Source organism: Prinia subflava, chromosome 10 (assembly GCF_021018805.1).
Source record: "Prinia subflava isolate CZ2003 ecotype Zambia chromosome 10, Cam_Psub_1.2, whole genome shotgun sequence".
Classification (NCBI taxonomy): domain Eukaryota; kingdom Metazoa; phylum Chordata; class Aves; order Passeriformes; family Cisticolidae; genus Prinia; species Prinia subflava.
The window spans coordinates 21,059,309-21,074,936 of NC_086256.1; the positions used below are offsets into that span (position 1 = coordinate 21,059,309).

The window sequence follows — 15,628 nt, forward strand, 5'->3', positions numbered from 1 at the left end:
CACATTAGTACCCATGCTTTCTGTTGTGTCTGGAACTCATCCCATTAGTCCTCTTTGCACCTGGATGCAAAGCTAACACTAGCCATCAAAGAATGTGTGGTGTAGCACTTGCTACATCGTTTGGGTAGTTTAAAAGGCACTATCTAATTCAAACCAAAGTAAATGTTTAATACAAGTTGCCCATACTGAAGGAAAACCAGGACGAAACAAAATCAGTTTTTCATGTCCAAAGAACAAGCATGGAAAGGCTCAACCAGAGCAGCTACTACAGACAAGAGGAACACGACCATTCCTCCTCACTCCTTTCCTTCCAACCTGCAGCCTCCTTGCACCACCCCAGGATGTGCAGGCCCCTCACGGGACGCGTGCTCCCAGCTCCATGGCTCAGCCGGGCATGTGTGCCCTGAGCCCCGGGAAGGGAGGGGCTGCTCACACACCAGAGCCACACTGAGCTACCAGAGAGCCACAGCCAGGAAACGGTGCAAAATAGAGAGAAGGCGTGGTAACAGTGATTCTTTAAACCTTGCACTTGGACACCCCTTATAACACTTCTATCATTGATTAATATGACCTTTGCAGTGATTCTTGAATTAATCCCTATCTGACTATACTGGGATTCTCTTTACATAAATTCTTACATAGATTCTTTTGGCAATGTAGATTTACATAGATTCTTTTGGCAATGCAAGTTTTATCAATGACTGACTATAAAAGTTATTTTGAATGCTGTCTTCATCTTAACTTTACATTCTAAATGTCTTCTTTCTCTTCCTGTAGATCTGGCTCAGTAACTCTCACGTTTGTTTACATACACACATTTACACACCAATATATCTACAGCAATGAGGTGTCAGAGTGGCTTTGAATACATATAGCAAATGATGTTTGCAGTGGGCCTTAATGAGAATGAATCAGTCATTCAAACAGTGTTATCCCTTTGTGATATGAACAAGACAGCTTGTCACATTTAGAGACTAGCGTCATGCTTTTGCCAGAGTTCCAAGACTGCAAATGAAAATGCCACTTTGGCTTTTCCTAGCTTTCCAGTATTTGGCACTGCCAGTAATTTTTTTAAACTTCTTTTCATGCACAGTTAAAGATATAAATAATACCCTCAATTTCATTTCTACAGATACTAATATTGGTATTAAAAAAATGATTTTTTAAACAGTTTTATAGAAAAATCAACCATTGCAAACACCAGCCATTTGCTTAACAAGTCCTGTTCAGCTCTTTGTATTTTATGTGTATATATTATGACTTTTTCCTTCCTCTGTTGCCCTGATCCAACATTAAAACTTGCTGTTACATCCTGGTATTTCAACAAGACACTGGATGAAATAACTTAAATTCTCTTCTAATTACTGATAAAGAATGTCTAGTACTGAATGCATTCATATTTGCAAATATAATGCTACATTATGATAAAACATGCTGCTTGGCGAGATAAAGAAAAACAATTCTTTTACATAAATAAATAATTAATAGATACATATATACACCTGATTTCATAGTCTTCTCCCTCAGCCTCCATATTTTATCCTGCATTTGATTAATTCCATAAATATTTCACTAAGTCCTATCTTAAGCACTATGTACTGCATACTGACATTTGTGATAGGGGAAAACAAGTGACCTATGAAGTTTTCCCACTTCACCTCAAAACCTCATTAAGTTTTCAATATATAATCATGTTCAAACACTTTATGCAAATGCAATTAATTGCATCCCCTAAAAAGGCATCTGAAATATATAAAAGTGTAAAAGCAGTTTCTGTAAATATAAGCCTACTGTAACATGCTTTTTCACAGCAGCAAGTACAGAAGTTAAACAATATAAAAAGTTCAATTAGAAGTTCAATTATTATACACATACTTTTCTTTAGGATTTCCTACTCCGATATAAATCCATTGTTTTGCTCCCAGAAATTATGACAAAAAGTAGGCGATAATGGCACGTCTAGTTGCCAACAAATTAACAGTGTATTATTTTAATCTGTAAAGCACCATGTATACTGATGCTGTTGCAAGAAGCAGAGGAGTGGTGGGAATTATACTGTGGGAGCAAAAAAAATTATCTCCATTCTGGAAGAAGATATTCCTAGCAATAAGGCTTTATCACATCATGCCTACACACAGATCTGGAAGTCTCTGCTTTCTTGGGATTGTCACAGATTGATGATGTCCTTTTGACAGAATAACAGAAGCACTTTGGGGAAACACCTCCAAGCACTTGGCTGTGATTATCTTTTAGTAAAAAGAGGGTGTTAAGTGAGAAGTTAAGTTGCTCTGGATCAGCGATGCTTTGTGAATTGAGGAACTGTGAGCTCCAGTCTCTGGAGAAAATTTGCTTCTCTCACCCAGCCATCGCTCTACATCCCCTTGAAGATCCAGTTCCCCTCCTAAACCCTCTAATCTCTCACATTTTTTCTCAGACCTGCATCCTGAAGGCCTCCTTGAACTATTCCCAGTATGTGCTGGCTCAGGAAGGAAGCTCATCAGAGTCCACAGCTATTTGGTCTGCACTTCAGCCTTCCCTTTGGCAAAGGAGAGAATTTGGCACACTCTCCTCTAGTCCAGCAGCTATCTCCAACATGATTGCAAGGACTTGTACAAGAAAGAATTTCTAAAATAAATAACCAGCAGAAGAGAGATAGAGGCTATCCCTAAGCAGAACAAACGGCAAAATTAAAATGTCATTGGACTAGGATTAAACTTGCAAATTCAGATCATATTTTAAATTCTTTTCAAAGATTTGGGAAAGGTACAGAAGCAATGCAAAGACTGAAAAATCAGCAGTGTGTGCCATCAGGAAAACTAAAAGGAAAAATTAGTCAGTGGTTGTACTGGAAGAATGGTAGGTATTTTTCCAGATAAAATAACTGCCAGGAAAAAACCATAATCCACCATTTAGAAGATTATGATTTGGACAAGACAACAAAAGTGACAATATGGTCAAAATAGAATACATTTTAGAACAATATGAAAGCAGTCTTGCATGATTTATCCTTAATTTAGTCACCAAGATGGCAGCTTACATTAGCTAAAAGTAAATATGAACCAAGAGCTTCCTCATCCAGGGGAAGAGTGATGTAAGTGGCAGGAGGGACATGCAGTTACACCATTAAACACAGCACCTTTTAAACTACCTGAGTGCTGACAGGCTTTTGTGCTGCTGTCCAAGGTTTCAGCCTTAAAAAGCTAGCTTGTAGCCCCTTTCTTTGATTACTGAGGACATTTGTTGTGTTTAAGGGTGGGAACTGGCCTACAGAGAAATATTTCAGTTCTGTTAGGAGTTAACATATGACCTGGAAGCTGACAACGGTCGTGTATTTCCCTTTTTTAAAATAAAGTTCTAATTCTGTCTTCTAGAAAATATATTAATTTTTGATAGTCTTTGGATTATCTGCAAGTCTGCCAATTTCATGCTTAACCTAAATCTTCATCTCAGTCTGGAGCAAACAGGGAATGAAAAAAATACCATGTTTTTAAAACTACAAAAGGATTAAAGAGCAGTAATCTGTACACATTGAGCTATTCTTCCAATAAGTCTAAGAACACTGGGGACATTCCAAAAGATTAGAAGACGTGGAACAATGGAATTTTTTTTTGAGAGTCAACAGACAATACAAATAATTTTAATCCCCCAAAATCCTTCTTCTGATCTCACGTAAAATAATTTCAGATTCAACAAGCAGCTTGATTTATGTATGATAAATGAACACATGCCAATTTAACAGAACATAAGCCACTTTCTAAATTCACATTTAAGTGAAAAGTGCAAGACTTATGAGTGTAAGGCATCTAACTTGATACTAACACGTTCTGAACAAAGAGACTTCTTAATGCTGGATACATTAAACTGATTTATAGAGCAGCCCTGAGCATAGAATCAGCAATGAGCTGGTGAATTTTTCAAGAAACACCATATGAATGAGTTATCAGCTCACCACCTCTTAGTATTTTTACCAGTGGCCTGGAAGGAAAACTCATCATTGATGAGGTTTAACAAGAAGGCAGAATTTGTGGGAAAATGATGAATTATTGGAGTAATCAGTTCCCCCTCTAAATTTAGTAGGGTAAGAAGAGAAGTCCCACAGAAACAGGGACTTCCACCTTAGCTGAAAAAAGGCAAGCTACAATAATCAGAAAGACATTGCCTTCTCTAATAACAGAAAGCTTAAAATTGTTGAAGAAAAGGAACCTAAAATAATTGACACTACAGCCATAGATATAAGAGCATAATTGTGTCAAGTCATTAGGACATTAGATCTTGTTACAACAAGCAAGGGTGAATTCTCCTCCTCCATCCCCCATAAGCAGTACAAGCTGATAACACCAAGGTACATGTAGCCCATTACATAAGTTCTCAATTTCCCAATGCTTTGGGAAAACCAGATAAACTATCCTCAGTGCTTAGAGGCGTATGAGTATTTTTGCTGTTGTTGTTGAAAGTATATAGTACTTTAGGAGGATTGGGTTTTTCCGCCCCCCAAAGCTTTGATCTGGAAAAATAAGAATTTTCATACATATGCATCATACTTTTAGAATCAGGATTTGCTTCTCTCCAGCAGTTCTTTGGTAGCATGTATACATATTTCTTTATCAACTTCAGTATTACCATGCTATTTTACTTCCCAACTGCTTAAGTTAAGTATTCTTTGTATTTCTTCCTGTTGCTAAAGAAAAGCTAAAAGCAGGAGCTGGAGGAAGTTAATCCTTTGCAGGTATCTACCTTAAAAGATACATTTTACCATAAAGAATTTATCAACACAGAGGTTATGAGGCTTCCCTGACAAAATGATATACTGAACTGCATTAATTAATAATCTTTCTATAGGCAGCACACCATTATTTTTAACCTCACATACACAGCTGTCTTTACAGTGAACATCTAAGTACCATTAGATGGTTTGGTTTTGCTTCTGGGAGCAGGGAAGTTTAGAACAGGGGTAAGGATAAGAAACAAAAAAGTATAAAATGTTCATGATTGTAAAGAGAATTTTCTTTCCATCAACCTTCTGTCCATTTCACTGTTTCCCTACTATGTATTAGCATGTAACCTGGCAGAGTCCTGTATTTCACTCACAACTTTTTTTTTTCAGTCCATGCTTGAAAGTGAATTGGCTGTCTTGGCAAAACAATGCCCCAGAACATACCAGAGGGATTTACACAATTCTTTCTGTGTAATAGACCAGGAAGCTTTCACAAATGTTTATCACCTCACAGAGTGCCCTTAAGAAGGGAAATCAAGTGCAGGGTATTTTCCACCAAAGCCTATTTCAGCAACATAGGGTATAATCAGTTCCAAATTCATCTTAATATGACAGAGAAAAGTCGGAAAAAAGTCTGTATTAACCTTTTGCCCCGGAGCAGAGAACACAGAAGTAAATCACTGGTCAGCAGGCACGATCTGAGGTTAGGGACTGTCAGCACCTGAGGAGGAGCACGCCATGAGTGTCCCTGCAGGAGAGCAGCTGACACACACACGGATCACACAGGCTCACACACACCCCACAGACCTGTGCCCTGCAAGCCCTGACAAGGGCAGCTGCAATCCTGCCTCCAGTTTCCAGCACAACCCGCCAAGAAAGACAGCCACCAAAGGGAGGGCCTTTGGAATGGAGAAAAGGTTTGGGAAACAAAGGGCCCGAGAGACATTTCCTGAACACACAAGAGCTGCTACAAAAAGGAAGGGAATAAACTGCTCATGTTCACACAGGCACAGTAGAAATTAAAGAGTTGATACTACATGATAGATTTTACAAAGTCTCCTTTTCCTTATATTTCTTTCTGATGGTAGGGTTCTTCTGACAGCTGATAGGGCAAAACGAAGTCTCCCTTACCCCAGAACCCCAGGAATTAATTAATAATTTGCAGGTCAGCAGGCCAGCATCAGTAAAAACAGGGTGAGGCAGTACAACTTCTCTAACTACACCTTTGAATAAATGCTGTTGACAAACAGGCAGAAAATGTCATCCATCCTTCAACAGCACTTAATTGGCACCTACTGCAGTGGTTTGTTGCTTAAATACCACTTACTGCTATTTACTTCAATATATGAGTATCCTTTAATAATGTAACAGATACATCAGTTTCAAATTTAAGAAACATGTTCCTATATAATGAGATTTCATATTGCACACTATATATATTTAATAACTGCATAATGTAAAATTAATCTGATGACCATTACATGCTTACCCAATATCTACATATTCTCTCTGCTTTTCTTGTCATTTTTTTCTTTTAAAGACCATAATATTTTTAACCTGCCACTTCTTTATGAAACCAAACAGTTAAAAGAATTTCAATACACATTTCACATTGTATATATGTATGTCATAAATACCGACTGCTGCATCTTCTAAATTGTATTTCAAACACCCAACTTAGCCCTTATAAAAGCTCTTGCCTTTTCAGCTTTAGAGAGATGTCATCAGTCTTGACAGCTGACTGATTTGGATCTCTGGCTACTGCTAGATGATTATATAAATTATGCTAAAGATAACCATTTCCATTATTACAAAATCATAGAGCTGCAGGATTTCTTTCTAACATACACTTTACTAATTTTTCCACTGGTCTTAGATTCACAGTTTGGAAAGGCAAAGACATATGCTGGGAGACATCCTTCCTCATGACCTGCTGATACATGAGGAAAACCGAATATCATCTACATTTATACTAGATAAACAGTTTCCTACAGAGCACCATTACAGTCCATTTAAAACTTAAACTATTCATCAAGTTACCAGATAATATTTTAATGTAAATCTTGTTTTATTTACATAGGACAAATTCTACTGGAATTTGCTTTGGCTGATTTGGAGATGCATGTGTGCAAGGTGATACAATTTTTTACTAGTTCATATAAACCTACCAGTTCCTATAAACAATGGACATACATTGCTATTTACAGGATTTCCTTAACTGTCACACAAGAAGAACAGATGTACTATGGAGACCTGAAGATGCTTTATTTATTCAACTTCAGGAAAAGAAAATCTCATAATTTTAAATTCCATAGAGTCTGTAAGAACAAAGATTTTGTTATGATACATCTACTGTGATGACACACAGTGTGTTCAGTGCTGATAAAGGTGGGCAGATTGCCAGGATTATGTGTGCAGATTAACAAATGCAGATTCAAAATGTTCTTTTGTACCAGACTGGAGCAGCTGCTGCATTTTGGGGAGTACAAACTGTGTTCCTTCACCAGTCAGTGTGGTTTTGTCCCCTTGTTGCTGTGTGTATGTACCACACAGAGCTGGTAGTGAAGCTCTCCTTATGTTTACATGACAGACCCACACCTCCTGCTAAAAGCTGCTCACTATTTTCCATAATAGGAAGAAAGCAGTGCTCCTCAACTGCCTGCTACGACCATGTAAGATTCTTAGCTTTGTGCTAGCCAGTACAAGGTATTAAGAAAGATTTCTCTTCCTTACCATGATTCAAACAAACTGATGAAGAAATTCCTTCTAGGTAGTCTGTAAAAAAGTTCACAGATACATCTTTTCCTAACAGCTCAGTTAGTGAGCTCCAAAATATACTTAACCCAGTAGAAGTAAGACATTTCCAAAACATTTATTTAAATAAACCTTCTCACATTTTTGAAGATACAAAGAAAGTACAGTAGCAAACCAACAGCCAAAAGCTGAACCACATTACATAGCAGTGCTATTGAAACAGGAAGAAAGTGTTCTTAAACTGTGTTTAACAAAACAGTCCTTCTTTCAAGGTTAACGAAAATACTTCCTGACATTTTTAGAAAGCATTTTATACATGGTATCTGGCATTCTTTATGGGCTTAATTCATGACATATTTCATTCATTCCTTATTTATTTCTCCTTTAAACTCGTTTTCTTTTTGTGCTTCAGGAGTGGATTTTGGTCTGTTCTCAGGTGGTTGTTTTGGGTTTTTTTAATTAAATCACCACCATCACCCCCTTTTTCTCTAGCTCTCCCTCCCCCGCAGGTTAAAAGCACCACAAGGTGGAATAATAACTAAGAACACAATCAGAAGCTCTTTGACTGAAAACTTGACTTTGTTCAAGGCAGAAGAACACCAACTATTTTGCAAGGAAGTGAACAAGATAGAAATCAGACAATAATAATGCATTGCATTATTTTCTCATGAGAGGCATGAGACTTCACTTTGGGAGGTGCTATCTTCTCTTGAGGTTCATTTAATTTCCTGTCATTATTCCAAAAGCAGCAGTTTCATTCAGTAGATGTATCTCATTTGGAAGACATATTGCAATATTCTCTCCTCATTTTAGTAAAAGATTAAATTAGTTACCACAGTTAGGCTAATTTTACATTAGCCTAACATGAGAAAATGTGCTACTATTTCTAAATATTTCCTACTACATTCAACTGGCAAAGGCCAGCGTAAGGGCAGCTCTGTAAACATCTGTATCCATCAGGGATTTTATGGAGTTCCGAGAAGGCACTTTCAAGACAATACAAGCAGCACAGATTATTTAATAGCTCTGCACAACTGGTATCAACCCTACAAGAATTGTTAAAAAGACCAATCAGATTTAGTCACCTTCTAGACAAGAATTCTAAGTAATACAAGTTTGAAATGCCAGCTACTGTGCTGGAGCCTTAAGACCAAAACACTATATAGATTTTTGTACTGAAATAAAAGATGCTGGATTAAAAAAAAACAAAAAAACAAACCACCAAACAACAACAACTAAACTTAAAGCTAGAGAAATCATAGAAAGCCTTAGGGTTTTTAGCATTAGAGTTCCTGGAAAGGACCAGGAAAGCATCCCTCCTTTGTTATTCTTTACAGACACAAATTTGGCATCAGTAGCTTTGCTACCTTCCATATTAGTTGCCACACTTGGTGCAAAAGTTGAGCAGACAAAATTCCATGAAAACCCAAATGATGTTGCAGAGGCCTTTGTGGTTACCTGAGTCTTCCACAAATTTCTGATACAGATATACAGAAGTACAACACACCCTACTATAACTCACACTAATAACCTGCATGTTTTGCACTCACTAAATTCTAGACAAACATACTGCAGAAAACATCCCAAGACACCGCTTCTATTTACATGACACAGAAAAAAAGCATTTTCTACATACGAGAAAAACATAATTAAATACAAGCAGCAAGCAAAACAAAATACTCAGGCTATGAGTCAACAAAAATTGCTTGAAAAGAAGCTAATAGGACATGAAGTTGTAAGTTAAAATGGGTAAGTGCTGAATGAACTCTGTGGAGAGCTGCAGCAGTTCCCCTGGCCCAAGTGTGAACTGGCATCCTGTGTTTGAGGGAGCCTGGTACAGAACCACTGTGGCAAACAGGAGTTAGTGCAGTGCTGACTCGAGTGGGATGGTCTATTTGACACAGTAAATCCAGCAAAAATACTGGATCCCTATTTTCAAGCAAATGAGAACCTTATGAGGAACGCATGTGAAGAGATGAGACTAGAAATGGAACAAAAAATATGGAACCTCTAAAGATGGCATTTTCCCAGCCCAATCCCACAGCAGACTGGTTCTACATAGCACATCAGATTCACTGAACTCAGGTTCTGTTTCACCACTATATTTGCTTATTATTTTAATCTTCTGTGAAACTTACTGCTATCAAAGATGATTATATACCACAAGGCAGTTAGAATTTGGTGCTTTAACTAACAAATTATGGTATCTATGGGCTCAAGTCAAGCAACTGCAAATTCTTTTTATGTGTCTTCATCTAATAACTAATTTACACTAGCATGGAATGGAAACTTGTTGCATCATGCCTAAAACCAGAAAAAAAATTCTTCAGGGCAGAAACCACATCTTATTTCTTTGTTCTGTGAAGTGCTTAGTACACGTTGTGTTGCTTTCCAGCCCAGAGTTAAAGGAGCTGTAGTGCAGAGTGCAGCATGTAGCTGCAAGTAACCGGGTGAGCCGCTGCAGCCCTTCCTCAAGGAGAAACACACTGCTGATGAAAGGCACTGTCATTTCCAATGAATGCCGTCTGCCAGGGAGACCAAAAGTCTGGAGTGCAGGATGAGTTAACCACTTATTGTCTGTTATCTCATCCAGAAGGAGAGCCAGGCTCTGGCTGTGGTACATCCACACCGAGCACTATCAATCCCCGAGTCCTCCTGCCCTCCACAGGAGTTTCACTGGCTGTGATTGACTCCACAATCAGTTCCACACAACAGAAAAGCAAAACTGGTGCAAAGGTCCCTGCACTCACCTCTGCTCCCTCCTCAGGGGATTCACTTCAGTCACCTCTGCTCCAGTCCTGGGAAATGAGTACCCCTGGGCAAGTGGGCTACCACAGGTGTGATCCCAGAGCCCAGCTTCCAGGTTACATGCTCAAAAAACCTGCATTTGTGCTCCCTGAGACACCCCCACACTGCAAACCACCAGAGCAGTAACTGAAGAAATACAAATGTTTGCCTCAAATATGCACTGCTGATGACTACTAACTAGCTAATACAGGCACACCTAACTATAGCTATAATACATATATATCTCAGTTATTGTCCAGATTCACAAACTGCTACAGAAAAATTACTGCCAGACTTCCTCACAATGGATATCTCAAGGAAGAAGGCAATTTGCAGCTAAATGGATACACAACTTGCATGACAACACACTACTTTTTATATTTAACCCCCATAGACACAAATAATGTCTCAGAATTAGGAAAACAGCAGTTTTAATTCCTACCAGCTACTATGGACTTATTGCTGGGGTTTTGCAAGAGCTTCTCATTCCCTTTCCATCTTGGCTGAAAATTGCAGAATTTTAAGAAGGACTTAGGTGTTACCTGATTAATGATAGTAATTATGCATGGGTGTAAGCTTAAACTACTTGCTCAGCTGATTGACTTTCTTGCAACACTATTTTTCTGAATTGAGAGTCCAACTTTTAACAAAAGTTATGCCATTTGATTATATTAGGCTTAGCATGGCTTTTATACTTTCCCACACTGAAAATATAAAAAATATTTGTATGGCATATATTCTTGGATATAGTATTTACACACAGGGTATTCACTAACCTTTTTCAAGTCATTGTATTTTATTTAAGAACTAAATATCTTCAAATGCCTTGCAAGTTAATAACTATTTTTTGTAGTCAGCTGAGAATGTTTTATCAATATACAATAATAAGCTTAGGCAAACAGATTTTTCTGGTGTAAATTTGATAAAAGTCTGTAACATTATCATATCTCTATACCCCCTAACAACACTGGTTTTAAACAAGTATTCAAGATTTGACATTATTACTCCTCAAGCAAGGAATTCAGATCGTTTTGGCCCTATCAGATTAAGGACAGAAGACAGAAGTCCACTGCTGGGGTAGTTATGCAACTTCTGTTTCCCTGCAGAGTGAACTGAGATGCTGATTTTTTATTCCTTTCCCCACATGGCAGAAGTGCATTGCAGGGACTTGAGGGAGGAAAGCATTTCTTAATTCCTCTCTGAATCTGTTTATTCTTCCCTGCACTTGAAGCAAATTGAAAGAGACCATATGAATACCAAGTGACCAGCCTGATTAAATATCAGAATTCTCGTAAAATTATTTGGCATGGAAAATAGATTATTCGGTTAATATAAAATTCCTGTCATAATGGAGAAATTTGTATCAAAATCTCCTCTGACTTACCCTGTAAGAACAGATATATATGTTTTTAAAACAGAGATCCAATGCTTATATGAGAAAAAAATTTAAAAAAATCCAAATTGCCTTCTTGTGTATCTGACATTTGAAGATTTAAGTCAGTTTTGGTTATGAAGGGAATACAAAATTTAAAAAAGTAAATCAGCATAGAAAAACAAAGTTAAGCTTGACTTGAACAGTGAGCTATGGATATAATAGCTGAAAGGATTAGAAAACAATTGCATCATTATCAGAACCATGCTGAATTCTTATGCTATTTCTGACTTCTATAGCAGGTCAAAATCTCACATCTCCATATGGGGATGCCTGCTGAAGACAGATTTTTTTTTTTCTTTTAAATGCAACTGGAACTTGCCAACTGACACAAATATCTTTGCAATTTTTTTTTTACAACATAGCTTCAATAAACTTTTTAAACATCAGATAATTCATTTTCTAGAGAAGTATAATTTCCAGGAGAAAAATACTCTGGTTCTTGGTTCAACACTGTCAATTCCAAGCCCTAGACTATTTCTGCACTGTTTGAAGTCGAGGAGAGCAGAGCTAAGCCCAGACAAATTTCAACCAGAAGAGAAATAAGATGCTATTTGGTTCTTTTGCTCCCCTACCAAAATTAAAAACAGGGTGATCCTATCAAACACAGAGCTAACAAAAGTAAACACAGAATTAAGTTCTAATATCTTGCAATACATGGAGAACAGAAACTGAGATACCACTGAATAACCCAGCTTTTGGTTTCACCAGAAATTAAACAGGACATGTGAACAAACCAAAACATGAGAAAGAGCAGAAGAATTAATCAGAGCACACAGGGCAGGCTTTATCACAAGCCTTTACTGCCATGGGTAATTCACAAGTGCCCCATTCCACCAGGGCAAACTACATACACATGTATGTACACACACAGAGAACACACACACAGCATGTGCAGCCTCTCAAGTTAGATACCACTGCAGGCAAGTCAGGCATGACTGACAAGCAAAGTGCCGTCTATCCTGACCCAGCACATTCATCTGCTAGACTTTTCAGACTTAAATATGTAAGGTGCTTCAGAGAAAAGTTCCACCTAACAGAGAGAAGACCAAAATGCCTGCTTCATTAAATAGTCACATGTGAACTAAGTCAACAATTAATCCCCACAGACGTCACTGTGCAAACATCCACTCCAAGGAATTCCAAGTCTCTTGGCCACAGCTACACATGTAATAATACACATGCAAAACTAAAACACTCCCTACTCAAATCTTTTTCCACAGTACCATTTTTTACTATAACTCGCCCCTTTTCAGCTAGAGAAAGTACAGTACATCTGAGAAGGTAACAAGAAATAGCCACTAACAAACACCAATATCTTTCCCTTATTCCTGGGGAAGACAGGCTAGCAAAGGGAATAACGACCATACTATGTTCTATGAAATTACTCAAAATTACATTTTACACAGGTTTAACACAATCTGGTCTACTAGAGGAACATATGTGTTAATTACAATTGAAAACTTTCTGTTCTACATAACTGAAAAAGAAAAAAACTCTTCCATGCTCTAAAACAGCCTATACATCTAAATTTGTAAGACTTGTAGAAACTGTGACACATGGAATAACAGGAAAGGATACTGGAAGGCATCAAGGGAAAAGACTGTCAATACTGCAACAGCCAGATTTGAAGTTCTCTGCCAACTTTACTAATGGAATAATAAGGAAAATGGTTGAGGCTTTCCAATTCAAATGTAATGCTGCTGCTAGGAGCTTGCATGGGAATGAGGGCATGGTTTGACAAACTAGAACTCTTGGGCTCAGGATGTTGGTATGGAGCTTCGCAGCCCTTTCCTTGGCAGCTGTTCTGGACAAGGCTGTGGCTCTGCCCAAGCCAGCTGTGTTCCCTGTCCTGGCCACAGCCCAGCTGCCTGAGAACTGACAGCAGCAGCACTGCACCCTCTGCTCCTGGGACTGCAGTGGGGGCCAGGGCCTGGGCACAGCAGGAACCTGGGGACACCAACTCCTACATGTTCATGTGTCAGTAACTCCCTGCTGAATATACCCAAACAACACTGGGAAACACACAAACAGCCCCACGAGCATGGGGGAAACAGAAAATGACCACTGAAATGCATTTTAAGCAACACGAATTACTAAATCAAACCATCAGCTAACCAAACCAGGTAATACTGACACCTTTTTTTTTTCCAATGAGAACTCTAGGAAGATGTGACTCTTACAACTACTACAGACAGGGAGCAAATTAAAAGAAGCAAATGGAGAAACCGGAGGCTCATAAATGCAAGTCAGTAATCTTATTTTCCTTCAGAAGCAAGAACAGAATTAAGTTTTGCAAAAACAAAGTCAGAAAGTTTATTTCCTAAATCTGACTTCTATGAACATTAGGAACACTCCTAACCATCCACAAGTATTGCAAGTATCCTGCAAATTTTGCTTCACTTAGAAACAGAATTATTTAGATTGGAAAACACCAATCTCTAAGATCACCACAGCTATATTCATTTCCACACATGTTCACTCTAGAGGCAGCTACAGCTCACTGACCACAAACACTTTGTTTACTTAATTTACTCTCTATATTAAATATAAAAAGGTGAACATTGTAAGTATTTCACTTTAAATGTATTAGCATCTTATTCTATCATACTGCCATTTGATAAACAAACATATGTAGACATCCTTTTTACAGTTAATTTTTTATAACTCAGCTCCAAACAGAAGAAAACCTATGATTTAGGAGCTTACAAACAGAATCATTCATCAGTTGAACTAATGTTTTAGTTAGCAGTTATATAAATGAAAGACATATTTTTAAAAGTCTCCACGAAAAAATACCATTGTTGTGTGTTTTACATTGACTGGATGTGCAACAGGTGACTATTCAATATTATTAGGTTGAATTGCCTGCCATCAAAACTTTTTTTTAAGCTTTTAACCAAAGATTTCTGCCCAAGAATAATGTTTTCAAACTTTTCCAAACAGAAATATTCACTTACAGTCATTACTGTAAAACTGAAATCAAAGTGATCATATTGTCACTGTTATATTTAAAATTTTAGCATTTTAACTAAGTAGGAAGATAGGTGTATTCTAGCATTAATACAGAAGAAATACACCTGCACTGATTGCTGATGATGTGGAAAAAAAACTCAAACCAAAACAATTATAAACTTCCCAGTAATGAATCCCACTGAACTCCTGAAAAAGTTTTTCAACATAACGATGCATTTTAAAAGATAAATCTGTAGGTATTGGGAATACAGAGATGGAGAGATGTAACACACAAGCTCTGAACACTCACCATCTGAATTGGTTTTTTGTGAAGATCTCGTTCAGTCACCAACTTCTCTTGGTCAGTGACATAAAGGCCTTTTTGTGCCAGGGCTTGTATAACAGCATCATGACCTAGAAGTGGTTTTGCAGCATCACTCTTGAGAATAAGGCTCCCAGCACGGCAGTAGAGCTCGGCAGACAGCAGCAAGTTCACAACAGGTGGTTTGATGTGCTCCTGGTCATACTGGTCTGTGTAAAAGGGTTCTCGGAGCTCCTCTGGAACGTTTTCTACAAAACACACACAGAGCACAAGTCAGGGTCAGAAAGGACACTTAGAGTATTAGGGGATTTTTTAAAACTATGTGAACTCTATGTTAAAGAAAGCTTAACCTAGGGGAGGCCAAAGTCTATACCAGCAATTATGTTATAAAATACTGGGAAAAAATCCATACAAAGGCAATATTTGAACTATAAATAGAAATTTGAGCAAAATTTAAAATGTCTCACACTGCAAAGGCCACAAGAGAAGACCAACCTGTGGTTTACAGCATCATTACATTAAAATTTCTTGGCTTCTCAAAATACATGCCCAAACATTCTCATTTCCTTTGGCATAATATTATATAGGTCAGACATATAAAGGCAGAACAACACCCATTTAAATACAAACCCTGGACTCTACTATGATAACAAAATGGAACTGA

General features: G+C 37.8%; 1 protein-coding gene across 4 annotated transcripts in view; it reads right to left on the reverse strand.

Moving 5' to 3' along the window:
* CAMSAP2 (calmodulin regulated spectrin associated protein family member 2) overlaps nt 1-15,628 on the reverse strand; it is an 80,109-nt gene that overhangs the window by 51,774 nt on the left and 12,707 nt on the right. For all 4 annotated transcript variants that reach the window (XM_063407670.1, XM_063407667.1, XM_063407669.1 and 1 more), the window contains exon 2: nt 14,953-15,212. In XM_063407670.1, the coding sequence (XP_063263740.1) occupies nt 14,953-15,212 (260 nt within the window). The remainder of the gene's footprint in view (nt 1-14,952; nt 15,213-15,628) is intronic.